General features: G+C 42.7%; 4 protein-coding genes and 1 non-coding gene across 6 annotated transcripts in view; 4 read left to right on the forward strand and 1 right to left on the reverse strand.

Annotated features, from left to right (window-relative positions):
• Nucleotides 1-204: 204 nt before the first annotated feature.
• marcksl1a (MARCKS-like 1a) lies at nucleotides 205-3,111 on the forward strand. Its single transcript, XM_041954058.1, has 2 exons — nucleotides 205-520; nucleotides 1,727-3,111. The coding sequence occupies exons 1-2, from the start codon at nucleotides 437-439 to the stop codon at nucleotides 2,270-2,272; spliced, it is 630 nt and encodes a 209-aa protein (XP_041809992.1). The 5' UTR covers nucleotides 205-436; the 3' UTR covers nucleotides 2,273-3,111.
• Nucleotides 3,112-4,157: 1,046 nt separating this feature from the next.
• trnas-gcu lies at nucleotides 4,158-4,239 on the forward strand. The gene has a single exon. It is a non-coding gene; the product is annotated as a tRNA-Ser (tRNA).
• A 1,003-nt stretch (nucleotides 4,240-5,242) lies between these two features.
• On the reverse strand, nucleotides 5,243-11,553 carry gjb9a (gap junction protein beta 9a). Of its 2 annotated transcripts, none has more exons than XM_041953716.1 (4): nucleotides 11,186-11,553; nucleotides 8,243-8,455; nucleotides 6,368-6,669; nucleotides 5,243-6,277 (listed from the first exon to the last, which is right to left on the reverse strand). In XM_041953716.1, the coding sequence occupies exons 2-4, from the start codon at nucleotides 8,411-8,413 to the stop codon at nucleotides 5,935-5,937; spliced, it is 816 nt and encodes a 271-aa protein (XP_041809650.1). In that variant the 5' UTR covers nucleotides 8,414-8,455; nucleotides 11,186-11,553; the 3' UTR covers nucleotides 5,243-5,934. The 2 variants fall into 2 exon arrangements, with proteins under 2 accessions (XP_041809650.1, XP_041809651.1); XM_041953717.1 differs by lacking the exon at nucleotides 11,186-11,553 and adding an exon at nucleotides 8,660-11,159.
• A 762-nt stretch (nucleotides 11,554-12,315) lies between these two features.
• On the forward strand, nucleotides 12,316-18,625 carry LOC121618176 (protein tyrosine phosphatase type IVA 2-like). Its single transcript, XM_041953515.1, has 8 exons — nucleotides 12,316-12,423; nucleotides 13,346-13,481; nucleotides 13,583-13,708; nucleotides 14,006-14,734; nucleotides 14,837-14,929; nucleotides 15,400-15,530; nucleotides 15,947-16,021; nucleotides 16,176-18,625. The coding sequence occupies exons 4-8, from the start codon at nucleotides 14,639-14,641 to the stop codon at nucleotides 16,285-16,287; spliced, it is 507 nt and encodes a 168-aa protein (XP_041809449.1). The 5' UTR covers nucleotides 12,316-12,423; nucleotides 13,346-13,481; nucleotides 13,583-13,708; nucleotides 14,006-14,638; the 3' UTR covers nucleotides 16,288-18,625.
• Nucleotides 18,626-21,058: 2,433 nt separating this feature from the next.
• ppp1r13ba (protein phosphatase 1, regulatory subunit 13Ba) overlaps nucleotides 21,059-23,778 on the forward strand; it is a 46,275-nt gene continuing 43,555 nt past the window's right edge. Inside the window, exon 1 of the mRNA XM_041953394.1 lies at nucleotides 21,059-21,190. Within this exon, the coding sequence (XP_041809328.1) occupies nucleotides 21,074-21,190 (117 nt within the window). The 5' untranslated portion in view covers nucleotides 21,059-21,073. The remainder of the gene's footprint in view (nucleotides 21,191-23,778) is intronic.

Raw genomic sequence — 23,778 nt, forward strand, 5'->3', positions numbered from 1 at the left:
CCTCCAGTCATCTGAACCGGTGGAAAAAGTCTTGCTGATCGTCCAAGTTGAGCAGCAGACTGTTGCAGTGACAGGGGGGTGAAGGAGGCCCGTCCCACGGCTGCAGATTGGACAAAACCCGCCTGTCACGCCCATGGGAGGAGACTCTGGTCGATTTTGAGGCGCGGTTGAAATACTCACAGTCTTATCACCGACATCCTTTAATTTGAGCTCAGCAGCCGTGGGGTCAGCACTCGCAGAAGGGGGATCTTCTCGTTTCCAGACCTGCTAGGGAGAAGGAGACCCGGTCGGATTTTTTTCACCTCTTTTTGGGCAAGATCGTACCTATCCCAGAGCTGGATTTTTAAATCTCAAGAAAACTCCTCGAGGTTTTTCTTTTTCGATTTTTCTTTTTTTTTGTTCAGATCACCTACAGGAAGAAAAAAAACATAAAAAAATGGGAGCCCAGTTGTCCAAGGGTGGAGTAGCTGTTGAGGGGAAAGCCGCCGCCGACCCTGCTGCAGCCAAAGCCAACGGCCAGGTGAGTGAAGCGTGCATCAGCGGGGAGCCACATGGCACCCAACGCCCACTGGCAGCATGGGTGCCACGGCTGGGGCTCAGGGCTGCGAGGAGGGGGGAGTGGGTGCCGAGCTGTTGCTCCTTGATGCCCCGCCGTGTGTTCACCACATGGCCGCAGACTAGATGAGTTTGAACTGAGCTAAAACAGGTTGTCTAAAATCCGGGGGGACCTCCAGCAGAGCCGCCGTCGAGTGGCCATGCTCGCCCCCGCTCCGCGCGCACCAGACCTGCCTTTTGTTAATTCCGTCTGCTGCGCCCGCGGGGGGCGATTCAGCCGCACGTCCAGCGCCAGAACGACAGATTCTGACCGAAATGTGCGTTTCGACCGCGTTTTCTGTCATGAGTTGGCTGCGGTCGGGGGGCCGCGGTCGCGCTCGCGTCGAACAAAAGCTGCGAGGCAGACGGTGCAAAGGATGCAAATGCGCTCTGCTGGGGGCGCACGGTGCGGAGCTGCAAACAAGGCGCGGGCGTTTGTTCTGCGCGCAGGCGGTTTTTCACATCTGGTTCCACTGGGTTACAGAAGCTTTTGGCTATAAAATGTCGTTGGGGGAGTTAAGTGAGTGGCTTGGATCGGAGCAAGACAGCGTTATCTGATCTGTTCATACATGTTGATGAACTTGGGTCGTTGGAGTTGAGTGACTTGTAAACAGCCTGTCTCTTTAATGCCCGGCGCTGTAGACTGATTGCACATGAAGTGACGGTCTTTGTGGATCCCGAGCACCCCGGGCTCATGCAGAGAGCTGTGTTGGATGCGAGCTGCAGCTCCTGGATGAGAGCAGGCTTCACGGGGATTCCTTTGTTCCCCGACTCGCTGGCCCTGTTGACGTTTAGATGCAGCTCTACTGCCCCCATGCGTCTGCTCTTAGTCACGCAAACAGCTGTTTGTATGACTTTAGTCGCCCCCACCCCCACCACCCAACCACTGTCAGAGCAAGCAGCTTTCCTCAAGTATAACATGGATTAACTATTGGAATAAATGGGCTAATGCCAATCTGTCGTATGCCAAATCTCTTTAGATTTATTTGGAATATTAGTACACATTTCATCTACAGTTCATCCATTTGTTTATTTGATTTTTTTCCCCCTCCCATTTCCAGAGGCAATGTGTTGCTGTTTTGACCCAGTTTGATTATTTTAATCCATGACTAATGAGTCCTCTTCTCTGCAGGAGAATGGCCACGTCAAAACCAACGGCGATGTGTCGGCCAAGCCCGACGGGGAAGTGGCTGCTGCAGATGGGAACGGAACAGCCGAACCGGCCAAGGAGGGCGAAGCCAGCACCGGGGATGCCATCGAGCCTGCTCCTGCAGCCGAGGGAGAGGCTGTCAAGGCGGAGGGCGAGGCCGCCAAGGATGGCAAGAAGAAGAAGAAGTTCTCCCTGAAGAACTCCTTCAAGTTCAAGGGCATCTCGCTGAAAAAGAGCAAGAAGGGCAGTGAAGAGGGAAAAGAGGAGGCCACCTCCCCCACGACCGAGGACAAGCCTGAGGAGAACGGCCACGCGGCCAAGGAAACCAAAGAGGAGACGCCGGCTGCTGAGGCCAAAGAGGGCGAGGCCCCCGCCCCTGCTGCCGATGCTGCTCCTGCACCTGAGGGAGAGACCAAGGCAGCAGAGGAGGCCCCACCCACAGAGGCTGCCCCAGCCGAGGAGGCCGCCGCCGCCCCCGCCGAGGACACGACACCTGCAGCCTCCGAGGGCGAGGCCAAGGCAGAGTGACTGCACCCCGCCAAGGCACCTGAACTGTTTTTCCAAGATTAAAGTATATAAATATATATATGAGAGACTCGTGCCACGTTCTTAAAGTTATAAACAAAACTACAAAAGAAGACAAAGGATATATCACGTTTGCTGATTCAACCACCAGTTCACTGCCTTTTTATTAGTTCTTCGACAGACGGAATCTCACCGGGCCCTCTCATGATGAAAGCGTCGGCTTGTGTCGCCCCCTCGTGGTACACAGAGACCGGCGCGTGGCGAAGGTAATGGATTGGATGTGGAGCGAATCAGGAATACTGACTTATTTTCCCAATTCATGGAGAAGCATCCTTTTTAACAGCGTGGCAGCCCTATAACATTTTTCTTTCTCATCTTTTTTTGGGATCTAAACGTTGTCACCGCTGCGGAGCGGGGCAAACCATCTCCTTCACTCGAAATGACTGTTATATGGACACATAAACCTTTCAAATGATCTTGATTTTTAGAATTCTACATTCCTATGTTTTACCCCCAAATTTCAAGTATTTTGTCATGTATAGAAAAGTGAAAATCGAGGAGGGGAGGTGGAAAAAGAGCTATGTCTTTGTTCGTGCATTTTCATTCATTTTCTGGCTAAAACCACATTCAAGCTTCTTGAGTATTGCAGTGTTCACATTTCAGAGTCTATGATGCAGGGGTTGGGATTGTGTACAAAATGTGAGCTTTTTATCTGCAAACTGTCTCTGTAAATATGTTTTGGCCAATATTTTTGGTTCTCTTTATTTTGCTATCGTTTGAAGATGTTAATGGTTTTATTGTAACTTTTAATAAGGGTAAATAAATGTTCGATCCCCTCTGTATGTGTTTGGCCTTGTGATTCACACCTCAAGACACACCGATCACATAGGTGAGGTAGACTGGTTTAAAACTAGTTTTCATGAGGAGGCGGAGTCAGTTATTATGTCATGCATACACAAAAACACTTGCATAATAAAAACATGAGTATGAGTAAACTTGGATGAAATCAACCATGATTTAGATGAAATGAGATATAAACATTTACATCATTAAGTTAGTTGGAGCCAGCTAGAAAACTTAGATGTTGCTTGTGAAATCTGGACAAAGACAAAAAAGGGTGTAACATTAATTTAACATTGACTATAAAGTTAACGTGGACCTTAGTCATATTTTGATCCATCTTTGTCCTGCTTATATAACACCTTATAAAGGTCAGACCTGCACCAATACTGTGTGGTAAATAGATTTAGGATAACCACAGAAGTGTGGACTTGTTTATACACATATTTTTTTAACATTAGATATATTTTTAAAACAAAACATTAGGGGCACACCATACTGCATTTCACTACACACACTACTTGAACATGTCAAATGAGCCTTTGAATCCTTATATTCAGTGTGTGGACACTGCTGGAGGCTTGTCTACCCGGGTCAGAGGTTACACAGGATTTCATAGATAAATATTTAATAATTAGGACAACATACTTGACATGTCAGCAAATGTAAGACCCACTTAAACACTTAAATCACTTCAGGATCAGAGGGTTTAATGCTGTGTTCGGCGGTCTCTGGCTCCCTGTGGTGGACCGACATGCGTACTGTAGGCCTTCATATGACTACATTCAGTTGTTCCGCTGATCGGAAACATCAACACATATTTTAGTGGCTGGTGGTTCGCCAGGGTTTTTTCCGTGGTGGGTTTTTGAGGGCTCATACTTAGTATTAACGACGTTTTAACAAGGTGTGGAGACGAAGTTTGGCTTACAGGTTTACGCGCAACACATTAAGACCATTAAATGTTAACGAGAATGACAAATAAGCATATATTCGACACCTAGAAGTATGACAGTCGTACCTTAACGAGGCTGGTGAAGTTCCTCTTCCAGACGAGGTGGCCGAGTGGTTAAGGCGATGGACTGCTAATCCATTGTGCTCTGCACGCGTGGGTTCGAATCCCATCCTCGTCGGAAGGAATGTTTTCTATTTGTGACAACCGCTCGGTATTCGCTTACAAAAATATGCACCCCATTAGCTGGATGAACTGGATACATTAGGATAAGGTCAACTCTGTATCCTAACATACCCATCATATCAGTGTTCAAATGGTGCAAAAGGTTAACAAATAACTTTTTAGCGGTTTTGAGGAGTGCTTGAAGGCAGCAGTGGTTCTTGTTCGTGTGTTTGGGGTACTTCCGCCTTCCATATGAGCAGTTGTGTTTACACATGATACGTGATTTTTATTTTCATTTTACTTTGATAATGTAAAAGGCTCGTTGGTTTACCCAAAGTGTTCATAAGTGTGTGTAAGTCCCTTGCAAAATTTTAAAGTCTTTAGACACCCCCCATGATGATGATGATGATAGATAGATAGATAGATAGATAGATAGATAGATAGATAGATAGATAGATAGATAGATAGATAGATAGAGTTGGTTTATCTGACTTGGAGAATGTTGCCATCTAGTGGTAACATAAGATAGCGAAAGTACTTCCAAAAAATTTTAAGTGGGAGCATTTTTTTTTACAGACTATTACTAATTACTAAAAGCAAATGTCCACACATACATAAGGTGTGTCCTGGTATTGTATTGGCTCACTATCACTGCTAGTGTTATTACCAACATCCTGTTAAAGGGAAAAGGTTACCAAGTGTTTGTGTGTTGAATTGTTTGCTCTCTGTACATTAAAGAGTATTGTCTTGACCTGCTCTATACACAAAGTGTCATCAGATAAGTGTTACTATGATTGAGCAAAAATGAAAAATAGACTGCGCACAATATCAAATAAAACTTGCAATCTGCATCTGCTGCTAAATCGGATTTTTTTGAAGCCTTCCTTTTCTCTAGTGAGCTTGTCACTGATATTAAGCGCAGCATCACTCTGTATATACAAACCCTTCATTTCTGTTGGGAAAACCTAATAGAATAGATGTTTCTGGAAAGAATGACAATGGAGACACTGAGCTTGATCAGCATTTTTTTTTTTTTTACAACTAATCAGCTATAGAACTAAAAGGGTCAATAATATCAAGTCTTAATAGAAACTATTGGACCACTTGATGACATTCCAGTTGACTCGTAGTCAAAACAGAAGTAGTCTGCTCTGTGTCTGGGGATCAAACCCCGCCTGTACAGTAAGACTACAGCTTCAGGCTCACTCTCTTTACTCACAATACACAATGGAAATGAAATAACCTTGAATCTCAGTGTCAAGAATAAAGCTATAAACAGCGTTGACGATACTACAGCCATTTACACTACTTACATCAAGATGTTACATTTAATTAAAACCACATATTGACGTTGATTCATGATCAACAGTCAAAAGACAGTGCCCTCACACACAGCATCAGATTCCATTTGGGCTATAAAAGCCAGCTCCTGGATGTGTCTCTTTGTATTGTCAGCCATAATGTGATCAGATCTATGGCACAAGTCAGAAATATCATATCCAAACATAGTAACACTTTAGTAGTCTTCTTTAACAGTGTTCTACAACATACAGCGGGCCAGTGTGAGAGTCATGAAGGGTTCATGTTCAGGTGGGCGACAGGATCCGCCCTTTTGTCAGTCTTTTGCTTTAAGAACTTTATCAGGTAACTTGTGCTCCTGTTGTGCTCCCACCCATTAGAAACAAAGCCACGTTTTAGTGACCTTTGAGTGCTACAAGGTCGTAATTGTACTGTTTGGTTTGATCTTCTCTCTCCTGTTTAAACTCATCTGGCTCTCTGACAGCGTTGGATCAGTCTTACGATACTGGGACCTTGGTGGGGCCATGTTGGTGAGCTCATGCTGCTCAGCAAACAGGAGTCTCTCATTTTCGTGGCGGACCCTTAGCAACTTGGAGATGCGCTTGCCAATGAGGTAAATCATCTCGCAGATGCACATGAAGATGCACAGCGCGCTGGACACGACCATGAACAGCATGAAGATCTTCTTCTCCGTTGGACGACTTATGAAGCAATCAACCGTGTTGGGGCATGGATCCAGTGAACACTTTGATAACCTAAAAGAAGAGAGCAGAGTAGATTGAAGGCACCCAACAGACGATCAGCTTTTCATTATTCATGTTTTGCTGTAGTCATGTGAGCATTACCTGGGCAGGTCATATCCATGGTATATCCGGTACAGAATATAAAGAAACGATGTGTCGAATCCAGCTTTTAACACCAAGCTCAGCAGGTAGGTCCACCACAGCCCCCCTCTCTTCTTGCCTGGATTGCTGTACAGGTGAGAGCCTTGGTGCAGCACCACATATTTTGCATCCTTGCCTTCGCGGTATTTAACGTGAGCCATCACCATCAGAGATGGGCAGGTGACAAAAATCAGCTGCAGCGCCCACAGACGGATGTGGGAGATGGGGAAGATGTGGTCATAGCAGATGTTGGTACAGCCAGGCTGGAAACAAAGTAAAAGCTTTTTGTAAACAAAAACAAAAACTTATTGCAATTGCTTTTTCTGTAATGACTGTGGTGTCTCAGATGGGTGAAATGAGTGATCGCATAGGCTGCTGTATTTGTATGAGAGATAAAATCAAGGAACCGAAAGAGTTTCAAACAGGAAATGCTTTATTTTACCCCACAGCTAATGCAACTGTCATGAAATGATAAATACAAAACAATACCACTAGTGCTGCCAGGAGGATGTGATGAAAGTTAGAATGCCTCTGTACTGGTAAAATGCTACAATGCATTGAAACTTGCAGTCCTTTGTAGGGGCAAGACATAATAACAGACATAAATCTTAAAAAATAAAAAAAAATCTATTTCTTTAGTAAGGCTGCCTGCACTGAACGCCTCGCTCTTATGGGGCTACTTCAGGGATTTGATGTTGCGCTTTCAGAAAGCTGTGGATAAGAGATACATTAAAATAGGAAAGGTCAAAACTCGTGGAACAGAACCCGAGATCTTTTCAGTCTCTACTATGGGTTGAGGCCCAAGAACTCTGGATCCTACATTTCCTGGTATGCAACTCAATAGACCTGAAAAAGCCCACGTCTTTCAAACTCCACAACCAAATATAATGACTCAGGATTATGCTAAATATTTACGATGTCAAACCCAATCCAAGATAACCCCGTTGCTGCCTCCAGAACAACAGGAGACTGTTTTCAGTGGTTGAGCGCTAGTCCTAGTGAGTAGTCCATCAACCAGCCAACTCACATAGAGGAGTCTTGTCACATAGGGGACACAAATGGTTAAACTCAGAAACAGTCAGGACAGTCTTTAAAAGTACCAGATTTCATCATTAAAGGTGCTTTCACACCTCGCCTTTTTGGTTCAGTTCAAATGAAACACTGTGCATTTTCCTGGTTATTATTTGGGTTGGTGTGAAATCTGTCAATCAAACCCTGGTTTGGACAAAAAAACTGGACTGAGACCCTTGAGAGGGGGTGGCCTTGGTCCGATCCCAAACAAACTCCAGAAGAGTTTGCTTGTGGTGGGAATGTGTTCTCACCTCAACTGGTCCAACTACAAGGTGTACTCTGCAAGTCTGAGCGAAACGGCTCCTGCAGCCAGGTGTGCTTTGCATACTAGGAAGCAGATGAGTGAATGTGACAGCTGCTAGCGACTAGCTGGACAGTGAATTGAGGTCAGACTTGGACGATTACAACATAATATATTATGTTTGGCTAGTGCAGGACCTTCAGGGCCTTCTTCCTCTGTTTACATTCTTGTGCCCACCTCATACACATGTGACCGGTGAGTGAAGTTAACATGCTCACATTGCTTGTAATGCTGCAGCTTCGCTCACTTGGAATATTCTCTGTGTGAAAAGAAACCAAACCAAAAGGAAAATGCTCCAAGTTCACCAACTCTTCGACTGATTGAGCAAACAAACTACAGGTGTAAGAACTCCCCAAGACTGACTTGATCTTAATGCGTTGCTTCTTAGTGGGAAAATGATGTCTCCAGAAGCACACGTGCAAAAGTGTCAGTGTGGACAAACCGGTGTTGTTCCTCCATCTTACCTGTCGAGTATTACACACAAAATCTTTGCTCTCGTCGCCCCAAACCCGCTGCGCCGCCACCACAAACACCAGGACACGGAACACAAACACCATGGACAGCCAGATCCTCCCGAACGCAGTGGAGTACTTATTGACTCCACTCAACAGGCTCTCCAGTCCCGACCAGTTCATCCCTACTGCTGCACTGGCCTGGGTGATAGAAACAAGTGCACCCTGTAAAAGAGAGGAAAACAGAAAAGAAGGTCATGTTTCCACGTCTTCATGATGAGATAAAAACAGATCATAGCTGAATTAGTTGTGAGATCTCATTAGATGTTGCTTCTAACTGGCTTTGCTCTCCATAACAATAATCAAATCAATTTTGGACTTGCTTTGGTTAAGGATTAGCCAAATCTCACCAGATGCAAGCAACCGCACCTGAAACTGGTGTGTCTGACGTAGAGCTTGCACAGGCTTGTACGTAATAGTTTGTAAAGTGCAGATTCTCCTGGAGAGGTCGGTAGGAACATTGTTTCATCTCATGTCTGACGGTGTTTCTTGGCTGAGTCCTTCGAGTTGAAAGCCTGCCGACTTTTTCAAAGCTTCATAAATAGTTATTCAGGGTTATTAATATTATCAGGCCCCTCGCTAATGCAAGTTCATGCTTCAGTAACCATGAGGAGATGTAAACAGGCCCAAGAAGAGAGATGTTACATGCTACATTTCACGCTCAGGGTGGAAAATGAATGCCTGTCAGCTGGCTGCAGTGGCTGATGGATAAATCAATATGTACAATCTGTGTTTTTTTAAACTATGACATGGAAAATGTTGACAAGATGCTGAAAAAGTGACAGATGAACAAGTTTCCCATCAATGTGAAGGAGTGGTTCAGTGTTTTAGGACTCACACTTATTACCTTTCTTGCCAACAATTCAAGAAAAACATATAACTGCAGCGAGCAGCCAGTTAGCTTAGCTTAGCACAAAGACTGGAAACAGAGGGAAACAGCTAGCCTGGCTCCCTTCTCTGTCCACGAGCACCTCTAAAGCTCTGCTTTCGATCTGAATTGTTTGAAAAATCAAAGTGTAAAAACAGCTTGCTGTAGCCAGACTATTTCTTGGCCGGGATCACTAACTTACAGAAGTGTCCACTGATTGCTGTGCAACTGCTCCTGACCAAGAAGCAGAAGCACGTTATATCCCCGCTTTTTACAAATTTCATGCAAAAACCTCTGTTGCTAATGCAAACCAGTTAATTATGCACATAATTACGAGGGTGAAAACATTCACTCGCTAACAGTGTGCTTCATGGCAAGCAGGCAGGCCACCATGAAGGTGGAATTGTGCAGTTGTAATTTGTAGAACTTGAATAAAGCAAATAAAGTTTGCTGTCCTAGTGTTACACAACATAAAACACCAATGTCTCAAAATGCATTCATCAATTATTTGTTGATTTCCTTTCTCACATAAAGGGACTGTCACTGAAAGTAGCTTCATGATGGTGTCACATGGCAAATGCAATAGCCTTTGTTTTAGCTGGCTCTTAAGTTGGTACACGTAACCTTAAGCTATTTCAAATTACTGTGTGATGTTTGCTCTTCATCATTTTGCATTTGGGCACTGAGGTTGCACACTGCTCTGTCCACACAGCTGCCGTGTGAGCTGACAATAAGCATCGCTGCTCTTTTTGTTGCTGTGTTTGTCTGCTGCTGCTGAATGAACACAGTGGAAATGCTTGCATGTGTGTGTGTGACGGTAATGAGGTTCATGAATGAACAAGCCATGCGTCATTAGTGTAGTATAAATATCACTTCCATCATAACTCTCATGGCAGATGTGTGTGGGTTTAGAGTTTATGTTACTTAGATACTGGGTTGTGTGTATGTGTGTGTGTGTGTGTGTGTGTATAACAAATGTGTCTTCATCCTTGCTTCTACTGTACAGCATGCTAATAAAGCACAATAACAGACATGAAATCATTAACAATATGTATCTAATTCAGTATTTCACTGTGTGTGTGTGTGTGTGTTCATATACAAGTTATGTGAGGGCAGAGAGTTATACATACAAATGGAAAAACGCTTCTCTGGAAACTAGATTTTGCTGGTTGTTTTTCTCGCCATCGTCATACTTGAAACCACAAACTGTCCTGTTTTGTTTTCATGTTCCAGCACATTACTGGCCATGAAGGGAAATAAAATCCATATGGGAACACCATCCTTACGCCTGTACGGTTTCTGGAGCAGTGCAGGATCACGCACTGTTTAGGAAAGAGTAAAATATTTAGATTTCAGTAAACAGGAGTGGCTCAGACGCTTCGGTGTTAACACTTTAAACTCTGGATTAATTATTTCTGACTTACTCGCGGCCGTATCAGATAAATAACATACGGCTTTTGATGTTACTTGACGTTGATCTCTTATGAAACAAGTGCCATCTACCTGCCTTGACCCATCCACCCTACCTTGATTATGATAAAAACCATTTTGGATTCGATGTTAAAAAGTGTGTTTTTGAGCTCCATCAGGCAGTGACTGTTGGTGCAAAATATGTGAATGAAACTATTAACTTGCATGAAGGGATGTCGTGGGAAATAAAACTGTAGCTGTTCATATACAGTAATAAATGTTATGTACTGTTGAATCCACAGTTTATATGAAGCTTTTTGGAATTGTTTCTTTACATTGATTGCTCAATATCCTGCCACACTTGAAGTTTGTGTCGTAGTCATGGGAATAGGAAAAGTTCCTCCCATTGTCTTTTCCTTTTAGTGTGAAGGAAGGTGTTTTTCCATTTGTTGGCATGAATAGCAGCTAGTATCTGCCTTTGTTTTAGGGTAAATAAGGAAAAGGAGACAACTGTAACTGAGCCTGTGTTCAATGTAAACACCGCTGGCTACAATCTTTCCTTTACCATATCGACTTGAAGCTTGAAGTTAATGAAAATCAGACAAAAGCAACCTTACCTGGTGCTGAAACCCGGCTCAAACACCCAAACCTAATATGTCCACACCAGCAGGAGAAGCTTAACACACAACAGTTTTTAAATACAGTGAAGGAAAATCCAGTTTCAACTCCTCAGCTCCTTTTTCCCTCTGTGTCTTTCTTTGCTCTCTCGCCCTTCCCTCAGTAATCCTGCCAAACCAGATTCAGCAGCTGCTACGTCATCGCACACACACAAACTTTACAAGCCCTGTCTTGTCAGTTTGACACAGGGAGACTCCACTCCCGACAAGCCCTGGAACCTTACACCTCATAAATAGGTAAAGAAACAGCACATATGTTGAGCAGGGGGGAAAGAACATCCATCCTTGCCAACCAAAATGCCTGTGGTGTGTGTGTGTGTGTGTGTGTAGGAGAAAGAGGGTAAGAAAGAGAGGGAGGGAGATGCCACACCCTCTTATGTTGTTACACAGGGAGTTTGGAGCAATGCATATGTGGTTTTACACTGAGCGATGATGCGTTCAGTGACAGACAGACAAGCAGAATGAAAATCATTCACTTTCTGTCACTTTCCACAGCTTATTTGCAATAGAGTGGCTGCATAAAACAAAATAAATGCTGCAATGTGTATTAAGCAAGACCATGCAAAGGGACAAACTTGTGATCATTAGCTGTGACTATACAATTGTATGAGAGTAGAATAAATGAAGAAAAAAACACATAAATGCTTTGAAAGCAGTAAGTGCGTTTGATCAACTCGAATGGAAACCTTAGAACAGTGTGTCCAGGGGAAAACCTTCAGGAAAGTGTTGTCATGCCAGCAGAGTAAAGGTTAGAGGTGAATCACACGGGAGATGGCAGCAATGACTTCAACATCTGACAAAATGCCTTAATGAACCTGACTTCGTACACTCTGTGGTAAATACATTAAATAGCACTTCTAAAATAAAGCAGCATAATGTGAAATTAGGCTGCCCGGGGCTCTCGGGCAATTCTCAAACCGGCTTTTTATCCAAGCTAGCGGGAGACAGGCTGGAGAATACCGGAAGTGTCTGGAGTCTGTTTACAAAATAAAATAATCCTGATTTTTCAAAACAGCGCAGCGGTTGCGTCCTTTACCAGTTTTATTATTGAAAGCTTGCGGCCGGAAGTGGCGTGATTTATTGTAGCCAACTCGACATTTCTGTTCAACATGTCTCCGTCACAGATTCTTCTCTGTCATTAGAAGCGTCTGGATTTTTCGCGAAAACTACTGCGTTTTGTGAGTAGCTCTCTCAGTCATGCGTGTTGGACGTCGATGTAGCAACTGTTGCTGTTTTGTCGCCAGTGATGCCGGCATTGACGAGGCCACTGTAGTCGCTGTCATCTGGCCGTTATCGAAAACCCGGCGAATGCTGTAGCCTGGAAGTGTTAGCTTGCTGTTTATTCTGGGTACATGGTCGTTGACCTGTTTTTACATGACCTGGCTGGCGGCGGAGCCTCTAATGCCAGATGGCGTTGTTGAATATCCTCGTAACATTACGTCGTTTCTAAATCATGTAATGACATTTTGTCTTAAACTAGGTTAGAAATGCTGTTGTAACGTATAAGTTAGACTTATGTATGTGCCTTTAAAAACAGCTAGCAGTAACGTTTGGCTAGCTGGCTTTTGTTAATAAGGTTACATCCATGGTTATTTGCCGTTAGAACATTAACAACCAAGCTGGTTGTCGCTGAGCATACCGTTAGCTGATATACTGCTGCACCGATAAGCTAGCTAAATATTGAGCTTCTAACAATTTGTACGTTGTACTGTTACTGTGCCGTTTATAAATTACTGTCAGACACTTGCAGGTGTAAAATTAGCTAACGTTACCTCTGGCTCGTAATAACAGTGTGGCTGTAGCTGAGAACCGTTAGCTTTGATACGTTCCGTTATGTTCTAGTGGGCACGATGGCACACCGAGCTCTAGCGTTGTGTAAAATCAGCTAGTAAATCTTATGTTGTTCTGTTATGCAAAGATACAAGCTGCCTGGCAGTCAGGCTTCATGAGTTAACCACTATATACACGGCATATGAGCACATTAGCTGATGGCTACGCTTTTCTCATTTTCTCATGACACGAAGCCATAAATACAGGGAGCTAGTTACTAAATTCAGGTAAGTGAGCTGAGCCGTGTTAAAGTGTTTTTCTTTATGCCAGGTTAGCAACAAGCTAGCGGGCCGTTGTCAGCCAGGACCCAGAAAAGCAGCATCATCATCAATGGTGTGTCTACATCCCGGAGCCGTCACATTTTCCTGTGTCCGCTCAATGAACCATCTCCTCAGCTCTCATCACAGTGAGTTGATCACCGCTGCAGCACTGTCCCAATACAGTGCAAAGAAATAAGTAGCTATCACGCTTGTAATTGATTACTCCGCCTCTCTCTCCCTCTCTCAGGCTGCACATGTATGGCGTTTGCGAGGCTTGGAGGGGAGTTTTGCCAAGCCCAGCACCTGCTGCTTATTGTGGACAAGTGAACAGGAGACACCAGCCAGGCGCACACACTGCCATTCACGCGCACAGGTGTGTAGTAAAAAGGCTGATGGTGTGTTTAAACAGGAACACCACAAAAAAAAATATCGATTTATAGCATGTTCCAGTCCATGGACAGCAGAGTCCAGACATCCTGGAGGTACACTGAATCAGTGGTGAGATAAATACTGATTTTGTGACCATATCTTGGTTATCAGGTCAGCTGTGTCAAATAAAAAGATCTTATTATGATATAATTAATAAGTGGAAACCAGTCTGGAAGGCTCCTTTTAGTTACGCTTGCTTAAAGCTGTGCAAAGATAAATGACCATGTCCACGTCCTCATAGGTCCTTACTGCCATCCTGTTCAACCCATATGAAGACAAGCCAATCTCCAGCCTGTCAGCTGTCCTGGGGAGTAGAGGAGGCTTCGGTTTTATCCCAGGAGTTTCCTCACAGTTCTGCTCCTCTCGTACTTTTCCATTCTTTTGCTCCGCTTCGTACAAGTCTTCTCTGAATGGGCTAATAGATTTGAAAGAAAGGAAGGACAGATCTTTATCTGTCTTCAGTTTTTTTTTTCTTTTGGACTTTGGGTGCCGTGTGTCCAGTCTTTTTGATCCCACTCTGCTAGATTTTCAAGTTTTTAACCAAGCCAATTTTAGTTTTTTGTTCATTGCCAAGAAAAGTTTAGATTTTTTTTCCTATCTCCTCCCGAAGAAACTTGTGTCATTTTTCTTTTTTAATTCAGAGTAGGAATTGTCACCAAAGGAGTATTACATTTTCCTATAAAACACACAAATGCATTATTTAGTGAAATTAATTCCAACGTGTTTTTTGTCTATATTTGGTCCTTGAGCAGTTTTTCTTTGAATTAAAAGGTTTTTTTAAACAATCAGAAAACCTTCACTTTAGTTCTTTTGAAGACTCAAAAGCACAGTACTTCCCTGATCTTTTTTTCTTCAAACCTTTGTGGCTCTAAAAATGAACCGACCGGCTCCAGTAGAAATCTCTTATGACTGTCTGAGATTCCTCATAACGCACAACCCCACCAATGCACAACTGGGCAGATTCATAGAGGTAGAACACATTTTAATAATTTCCTTTATATCTTTCATTCATTTTCCTGTGTTTCTAGAGGAAGTAACAGTTCCATGTTAAAAAGTGTGTTTTGATGTGTAGGATCTGAAGGCATATGGCGTAAACACCCTGGTGAGAGTGTGTGCTGCAACATACGACAAGACGCCAGTGGAACAAGAAGGCATACAAGTCCTGGTAAGTGACATAGATGCCCACCAGATTAAGCCTACTCATTTACTTGCTAACAAAGAAGTCTGGTAACTTGTAAATTCTAACTCCTGCTATGTTATGTACAGTAATAAAATGTACCATATCCCCAAAGAACCAAAGGAACATAACCTTCATCTACTGGTCAGTCAAGCATGCATGTTCAGCAAGATAACCAAATGCCTCCATAAATTGGAATTATAAAGGGTGGAAAATGGAAAAGACATTCTTCCAGTGCATCTTCAGTAAACACTAGGGGCAGTACACAAAGCAGGCCATCAGCTGATCTTAAAAGGTTACTGGTGCTGGAATTTGTGGGCACAGCAACTTCCCAAAGGTGGAGTCTGGACATTCAGTCCGCCTAGACATATGGTAACCATGAAAACAAAAATCATTGGATTTGTTGCAACAAATCGACAAATCAGCAAGATCAAATAACGACTTAATCTCTCGTCCAGGATTGGCCATTTGATGATGGTTCCGCCCCCCCAGACCAGGTGGTTGATGATTGGCTGAACCTGCTACAGACGAAGTTTAGAGATGAGCCTGGTAGCTGTGTGGCTGTGCACTGTGTTGCTGGACTAGGACGGTAAGTATACACTAGTCACAGGATTTAACATTTTGGTGTTTATTTCTTTTGAACGTCTTGCTAAGATAAATTAATGTCTTCCCAAGTCCTGTCTCATCTTAGGGTTTTTTTTGTTTAGTTTTTGTGATGTTGATGTGCACAAAATCTATTATTTAGACCGGGCTTGTATTGTTGGCTGTAGTGTTGCACAGTATTAAGATCTGTGGTAATAGATTTTAAAATGGTACAACACTGGCCACTGCTGTGCTGCTTTCATCTGCAGTCACAGGGGCCCAAAGTAAACTATGCCATTAATTTGATAAAGAGGAAAGCTAGAGGTACAAACTGAGTTGAAGTCTGTCCTTCATACAGGGTCATAAGATTGTTGCCCAATCAGATGGCTGTACATTTTAATCTATTTGTCGTTTCTCCTTTAGAGCTCCTGTGCTGGTGGCCTTGGCTCTAATTGAGTGTGGGATGGAATATGAAGATGCTGTGCACTTCATAAGACTGTGAGTACAAAACAGTGATTCTGCAGTGGTCCATTTTACACAATTGTACAAACACTTGCTCTCTCCTCTCATGTACTATTCAGTATCATTCCTGTCACTCTTTTTCTAAATATTGTTTTTTGTTTTGAGCGTAATGTCTCTTTCATTTTGTCAGGAAGCGTCGCGGAGCATTCAACTCCAAGCAGCTACTTTACCTGGAAAACTACAAAGCTAAACTGTGTCTGCGCTCCAAAGATGCCAACGGACAGAGCTGCTGTATACAGTAGGAATCCACAACCCCATACATCTTCACTGCAGCTTCACAGGAGACTTTCCTTCTTTGATGTTCATGGAGTTACCTTGTTTGAGTAAAAATATTTGGTAACATTCTACCCTGTTAGAATTAATCAAAAACTTCATGTATTCCCAAATATTCAAGGACCTCACTTCAAAGGTTTAGAAAGTCTTCTGAAAACATAACCTTCTTCTGCTTCTGGTTTTACTTAAAAAAGAACTAAAAAATTGAAGGTATTCTTGGTCTGTAATCTTACCTTAATTTGCAGTAAAAATACTTAAAGGGAAACACAGATAAACAGAATTCATTTCAACAGTCAGCAAAATCACTGTGAAATCAAAAGTCATTCATTCCAGACGTCACCCTCTCTATTCACTGTTACAAGTGCAGCTACGATAAATGCTGCTGACGTTACCAGACGTGTTCTGAGTTACAACTTTGACATCAGGATCAGAGGTTATAGAAAATTCTGTGTCCGTAGGCAGTTATGTTTGACAGTTGATTGATTATTCTTGTAATGTTAAACTGGTCTGCTGCTTGGTATTTGTTCTACACCACAATACTACAAATGCTGTATAAATAGTTGGCAGTGTGTGCTTTCAGAGGCTTGCTGGATTATTGCACATCAATCCACACAGTGGTTCAGACTGCTGAACTTTTTCCAATCTTTTCTTACCGACCACGTCAGCATCCTGCAGCCTCAATGTGGCACAGATTATAAAGCAAGTTAGAAAACGTACAATATTTAAGAGATTTGCTTAAAGAAGAATAAAAGTTTTAAAATAATTTTAAAAATTGCTCTCTGTTTGATGCAAATGTGACGTATGCTGTAATAAACAACAATATGATCTACCTACCTATTATATGTCTCAAGTCAGAGTCATAGGGGCACAGTCTCCTTCTCTAGAACAAACATGTGTTGGCTGTAAATGTTTGACACTGTCCGTCATGATGCCACAAAGTCAAGAGGGCCAACATGTTAAAAGGTGGTGAATGTATTCATAAGTGAACACTTAAAGGTTTTGGTAGATTGTCCTGTTAGCTGTCAGGAGTAAAGAACACAAATATAATCATCAGTATGTCGCTAGTACTCATTGGCCCCAGTGCTCTATAGCTACGCTTAGTGTGTGATGGAGTATGTGATATTACTCTTCCTGATAACAATTTAGCATAGATTATATATTGGGTGGTAATTGTGCGAACAATCCAGAGTGTACTGTTGAATGATAGTGGGCTCCATGCAAACACATGGACACCTACTGTTTAGGATGGTAAAGAAGCAGCTAGCATTTAATAAAGTAGTAAGAGTGAGATATTAGTTAAACAAAATTGTAGATTTTGTTGCCCCGGCCAAATTTACTAATGGGACAATCTCCTGAATACTTTCTGTATTCCTATTACAACCCCCTTGGAACAGGACTGTGGAGCCAACATGGCTGCTACTGAAACCTTACTGGCTGTAGCTCTTGTCTATCTCCAGCTCTGTACTGACCTATAAACTGTATAAAAGAAGTGGACGTAGCCACCGTGACATCACACATTGGTATGTGGACTGCCGTTATGAGGCCTTGAGATAGAGTGCTATCATGCCTGGTTAGCTAGGTGCATCCGTAAATTACATTTACTGTAATTGGGTTGCTAATTTTGGCTAGCGATAAACAGGCTTAACAGCGGACTGCTTCCAATATATTTTTGTACAACCTAAAGCTGAACAGTTTTTGACAACCAAAACATGGACAACACCAAAAAACAAGTTTGCGCCTATTTAAATGTACAGTGCCAGGGATTTGCATTGCTACGTCTGATTTGCAGGTTGCCCAGGTAGAGAATTGTCAATCACAGGGTAGCCACGCCCTACAGCATACTCTGTTTATTGTCTATTTTACCCTAAATGGGACTAGAATTACAAAATGAACATCAACTAGTGATTGAGACTGTAAACTTATTAGGAAACTGTTTACTGAAGTAATAAATCAAGTGAGAAGTTGGATCATTTTCTCATCGAATCGTCCAGAATCTTTTTGAGACCAGTGGAGTCGCCCCCTGCTGGCCATTAGAGAGAATGCAGGTTTAAGACGCTTTCGTATTAGCTTCACTTTTCAGCCCCAGAGGCTTCGTCCACTTCTTTTATACAGCCTATGTACCTCCCTAGCTGTCTGGTCAGCTAATATGTTCGTAAGATGCTGTTGGTCCTTGTGATGTTATTTTTTTTTCTATAGGTTTTATTTTCTTTCCTTGTACCTTTTATCTATTTGTACTTGTTATTTATTTATTGATTCCACAGTGTTTCTTTGTGAAATGTGTGTCTGCTTGAAAAAAAATCTATTAGTCTTCTTAGAAAATTAAAGTGTTTAGTACTATAACTGTCGCGTGTTGCAGAAACTATTGTGGAACCCATCCTAATTCTAGTTTAATGTGTCTGTCTTTGTGGTGAGTTAAAAGAACAAATATCAAATTCTGAAAATAATTTCAGATTAAGACCCACCTGAAGACAACTAGTGTGACTAGTGTCAGGATTGCTATATATGTGGAAACAATGTTACATACTTCCAAAAGCACCCTTTTATTAACATTTGTCAGTTAAGCTTCACAAGCTGCCAGGCTGCTTCTACAGCAGTTCCAGGACACAGTCACTGGACTTCGTATAGTGCTGTGGCTGTAACATGACAGCTGACCAACGTGAGGCTGAGCCTGACATGACCTCAGTCAATCCTGTGTGTGTGCATGTGTGTGTTTCCCAGAGAGAGACAGTGAGGGATTGCCTCTGGCTGTGGTGATGCTGTGTGAATGTGGCTGTTAGGATGGAGTGATGGCATCACACAGAGCCAATGGATGATTCAAGGGTGATTGGTTTTATTGACTGACCTGACAGCACGCATGCACATGAACTAACCTTGAACAAAAGAGCCATAGTGGATGAATACAGTAAACGCCCATGAATTGGCTTTGAGACTCAGTTCCTATAAATGTATCTGAGGAACTGATGTATTGCTTTTCATCACTGCCTTCGTTCATGTTCATGTCCACACAAAGAGACAAGCGACATCATAATGCACATCACAGTACATCCTAGGGCTGCTTTTCAAGACTGTTAAATCAGTGAACTGAGAAGAAATAGAATTATTAATGTGGACTTCATGGTCAGGAAAATATGATATTTGATATCCCTCATTGTTCAAGTTTGGTTTTATTTGTAGAACACTGTCTTGGACAGTTACATTTTAGCATGCTTAACAGGCTAAATGTCAGAAACACCTCTCTGTATACTGCAAGAGAGTTCAGCAGCACCACAAACTACATCCTCGAAAATTGGGAACAATCACTTCTAGTAACTTGTTAAAAGGCAAACAGTCAGTATTATGCCCTCAGAATACCCGTGAGCACAGTTAAGATTGGTCTAACACTGCTAACTCTGATGCTAGACTTCAAATGAATTAAACAGACCGCCTGAATGCACTGATCTACAGCGATGAAAATGAAATTCACTCCTCCTGAGCAGTCAGTGCAGAGTGTTGTTTGCTCGCCTGGACAGTAGATGGCGGTAATGTCCTGCCAAATAGTGAACTTTATAATGAAGTCATTTGCACTCAGGTTGAAATGTAAAAAGCACAATCCTTCAATCTGTAAAATGTTTTTCAGCAGTGTTGAACAGTCAGTCCATTTCTGTTCACAAGGTTGAACATGACAACAATAACTCTTCCCTGTCAAAGTCCTGTAGCGCGGAGTGTCAGACGAATCCTGAACCACTGTCAGCAAACTGGACCCTGATGCACTGTATTATTATGATTTGTACAATGTGACTTTCTTTCTCACACTCTCTCACACACACAGGACTACAGTGTCCTTGGCAGCAGAGGACAGCTCTGTGATAATCTGCTCAATATATGACAGCTGAACATCTCTAAGCTCGCTGTAAGCTACGCGACCCTGTGTATGTGTGTGTGTTCAGTGTCCAACGGAATCAAATTGTCTGCTTTTTAGAAAGAATTCATGTATTGAGGTTGGTGCAACCAAAAAAAAGGGAATTAAACACATATTCTGTTAAAGTGCATGTAGTGCATGTCAACTGGATGCAAATATAGAAAATTCTTAAGTCCCTAAATAATTAGAAAATGTTATGGCATATAACAAGGTTTCACTAAAATCACCTTTAATTACCACAGGAACAGTGAAATAAGGATGATCAATATAGTATAAGTGTGCTGGAGTAATATTCTGTAAGTTAAAACACTGAACTGTCACAAGTTTGCAGCAACACTGCAGGAAAACACTGGCGCTGCTCACACAGCCGAGAGAGGGCGCTCTCACTCAACATGAATTAACATCGGAAAATAGTATCGAGTATTATATTGGTGATTGTTCCACCACCTATTTCTGCTACACATTGGACTGAACATGAAGGCAAATTATCAAGAGGAGGAGGAGGAGGAGGAGGAGGCAGAGGCAGATGGGAGGGATGAGCGGGACGGTGACCCAGTTCACCCTGCAGACCAACCGGAGGACCGCCTGCTGACGACCAAAGGATAAAATCAGTGAAATTCAGATAATGAAACTTCAGCTGGTGTGTTTCCAGGTTTCTCACGTGCGGTTGTGTTCCCTCTCCGGGTGTGAAACGGAACAGAGTCTCAGTGTGTGCGTGCGTGCGTGCGCGCGCGTGTCAGAGAGGGAGGAAGGAAGAGGGAGGGATTGAAAGAGGAAAGTGGCTCGGAGCTGGAGTTTTAGTTTTCTCAGCATCTGGATATCTGGCCGGACGCGCAGAGAGAGAAGGAGAATTTTGAATGTGTGGATATTTGCTGAAACCAGAAAAAAAAAAGAGCGAAGAAGAAGAAGAGTGGCGGACAGAAGAAAGTTGTTTTTCTAACGGGACGGGAGCACTGAGCAGCAGGATGTTACCGGTGAGTTTTCATTGATGAACTGTGTCAAACAGGATTTGCTTTGCAAAAAATATCGTCTCGGGAAACATGCTCTACATAATCTGGATATATAACTTCAAAGACAGCTACAGTTGTGAGGAAAAACCGGTAAAAACCGGAATGTAATCAGCTAAGATTGGAGAAACGGCAAGGCGACATTATTATCTTATTAAGTTTTAGATTTTGAAATATTAATTTTTAACATGGTGTCATACATTTATCAAAAAAGCAACTTCTTATTGACTGCGTTGTCATAAATGCGTATTTTCACGTCAACTATTCCCAAAAAAGTGACAGGAAAGAAAAGGAGCGTTAAACTTTGATGAAAGAATCACATTATTTACTTTTTTCGAGAAAAGGTCGTCATTGCAAGCAGCTTTAAACTGACATGAACTGAATTACTTTAAAGAAGCAAACGTCTCAACATCACTGAAAACCCCCGTGTTGAATTCAGTGAACAGTACAGATTTCCCTAATGAAAAAAATAAAACCGGAAGTTCTGCGCTCTACTTTCCAAATGAGTTTTTGCAGACCTGTGACATATCTATACCTCACACACACACACAGACAAATACATATGCCTAGTGTATGTAGCAATGGATATATGTATCGGCGATTTTCACATTTTGTCCTGACTCAAAAACTACACCCTCGCGTTCAGCAATAGGGCTTTTATTTTGAAGGTTTCATTTAAAAGCCTGGCTTTTCTTTCGGCTGTCTTGACGGTATTGTCAGTGTGTTTGTGTTTGTGTGTGTGTGTGTTCGAGTGAGAGTGCGTGCGTGCGTGCGTGTGTCTTGAACTTGCAGATGGTGCAGAATAAAGCTGGAAAATTTCTTGAAAACTCAGTCTCATAATCATAAAAGTTACTACCTGCAAACCAAGACAAAAATCCATCCAACTATTCGTATACCTGTTTCCATCCCGTCTTCCGTCTCTCAGTCTTTCTCTGCATCTCTCTCTCTCTCTCTTTCTCTCTCTCGCTCTCACACACACACACACACACATGCACTGAAAACACTGCACTTTGTGGCTGGGTTGGACTGCTGTCAGCTCCAGACAATACACTGAAGATATAGAGCTGTGTTTACTGCAGAGACAGAGACAGAGAAACACAGACCGCTTCTGCTTTGACCTTTGACCTGCATGTCCTTGCTGGTTCAGACCTCTTCTTCATCTCTTTTTTTTCCACGAGTGTTACAGTGAGTCGTAGCCTCAACCACCGTCTAAACAGCGTTGAGAGCTTTGTGACTTTTTGGGCCGAAAGCTGCTACCAACAAGTCTGCTTACTGATTCAGACTGCTGGGCAGACTGTAATGACTGCTTTCCACGCAGTTGTTCTCACAGCTCTGCCCTCATTCCTGCAAACAGCAGGCAGCTCACATGATTGATACAGCAAATGCAAAGCAGAGCATGATATCATCTGACAACTTCTTCTGAAATGTCGAGCAGCCAACACGTTTTCCTGGGTAGAGCGCTGCTGCCGCCGCTTTCCTTTCCCATCAGCAAAGAGAGCCGTCCGTGCTAAGTTGTAATATTTCTTAGCTGCATGACTCCATGGACGGCAATGTCGTTGCACCATTTCAGCTCAGGCTGAAATATCTCAACCACTATAGGATGGATTGGCATGAACGTTTGCACAGAGGTTCATGGTTCCCAGATGATGAAACCTACTGTCTTTGGTGATGCACTGACTTTTCCTCTAGCGCCACCATGAGGTTTACCTCTGTGGTTTTGAATGAAATGTCTCAAGGACTAGGCTATTGTATCTTCATATTTCCCACACACACTTTGGTTTATTACCAAAAACCTCCTAAATTAATGACATTCCCGTCAACCAGACTTTGTGTTTAGTGCTAATCAGCGATTGTCAGCATGCTAACACGCTGTTGAGCATGATAAATGTTGTACCTGTTCGATTTAAGCATGTTAGCATCATTTTGAGTATGTTAGCATTACCATAAGGCTAACAATTTAGCCACATATCATTTTAAATTTACAATTAACATCGCACCTGCTATAATTATATAATTATAAAAGTTTTAAGCTAAGTAAATAGGCTGCAATATGAATGAAGTTGTTTTTCTCTTGCATGGTCGAGTAAATTTATCCTGAACATAAAAATGACTAATAGGCCGAGGTGTAAAGGATCCAGAGACACACACACACAGTAGGAGATACTGTCTGCTGGTTCAGAAGTGTACGGCGAGTTTCTTTCTCAATGAGCCGGCAGCTCGTGTTTCACCGGTCACATGCAGTTCCTATAGAGACGCTACTGACTGATGTGTGTGAGTGTGTGTTTGGGTGTGGGCAGTGGGAGCTGGGGCGTCTGAAGCGCAAATCACTTTCAGCTGTCAGTGTGTTCCACTGTGCTCTGTCTCACACACACACACACATAAAAACACAAAGAGGCAGCCAACAGGGAAGTTGGTGTTACTTTGGGGTTTATTTCTCCGCACTCTTTTTTGCTTTCATTCATAAGCTTTGCTCCCAAGTGATCTGAAAACGCGAACTTTTTGATCGCCCCTGTCTTCAAATACGTTTATCTGTCTTGTCAGGACTTTACTCTGGT

This window comes from Chelmon rostratus, chromosome 15 (assembly GCF_017976325.1).
Source record: "Chelmon rostratus isolate fCheRos1 chromosome 15, fCheRos1.pri, whole genome shotgun sequence".
NCBI lineage: Eukaryota > Metazoa > Chordata > Actinopteri > Chaetodontiformes > Chaetodontidae > Chelmon > Chelmon rostratus.

Excerpts from the sequence above, each read along its gene's own strand:
- marcksl1a (XM_041954058.1), top strand. The coding sequence starts at position 437 with ATGGGAGCCCAGTTGTCCAAGGGTGGAGTAGCTGTTGAGGGGAAAGCC. Across the intron at positions 521-1,726 it reads CAGCCAAAGCCAACGGCCAG|GAGAATGGCCACGTCAAAAC; the intron begins GTGAGTGAAGCG and ends TCTTCTCTGCAG.
- LOC121618176 (XM_041953515.1), top strand. The coding sequence starts at position 14,639 with ATGAACCGACCGGCTCCAGTAGAAATCTCTTATGACTGTCTGAGATTC. Across the intron at positions 14,930-15,399 it reads AAGAAGGCATACAAGTCCTG|GATTGGCCATTTGATGATGG; the intron begins GTAAGTGACATA and ends TCTCTCGTCCAG. Across the intron at positions 15,531-15,946 it reads TGTGTTGCTGGACTAGGACG|AGCTCCTGTGCTGGTGGCCT; the intron begins GTAAGTATACAC and ends TTTCTCCTTTAG.
- gjb9a (XM_041953716.1), bottom strand. The coding sequence starts at position 8,413 with ATGAACTGGTCGGGACTGGAGAGCCTGTTGAGTGGAGTCAATAAGTAC. Across the intron at positions 6,670-8,242 it reads TTGTGTGTAATACTCGACAG|CCTGGCTGTACCAACATCTG; the intron begins GTAAGATGGAGG and ends CTTTGTTTCCAG. Across the intron at positions 6,278-6,367 it reads CATGGATATGACCTGCCCAG|GTTATCAAAGTGTTCACTGG; the intron begins GTAATGCTCACA and ends CTCTTCTTTTAG.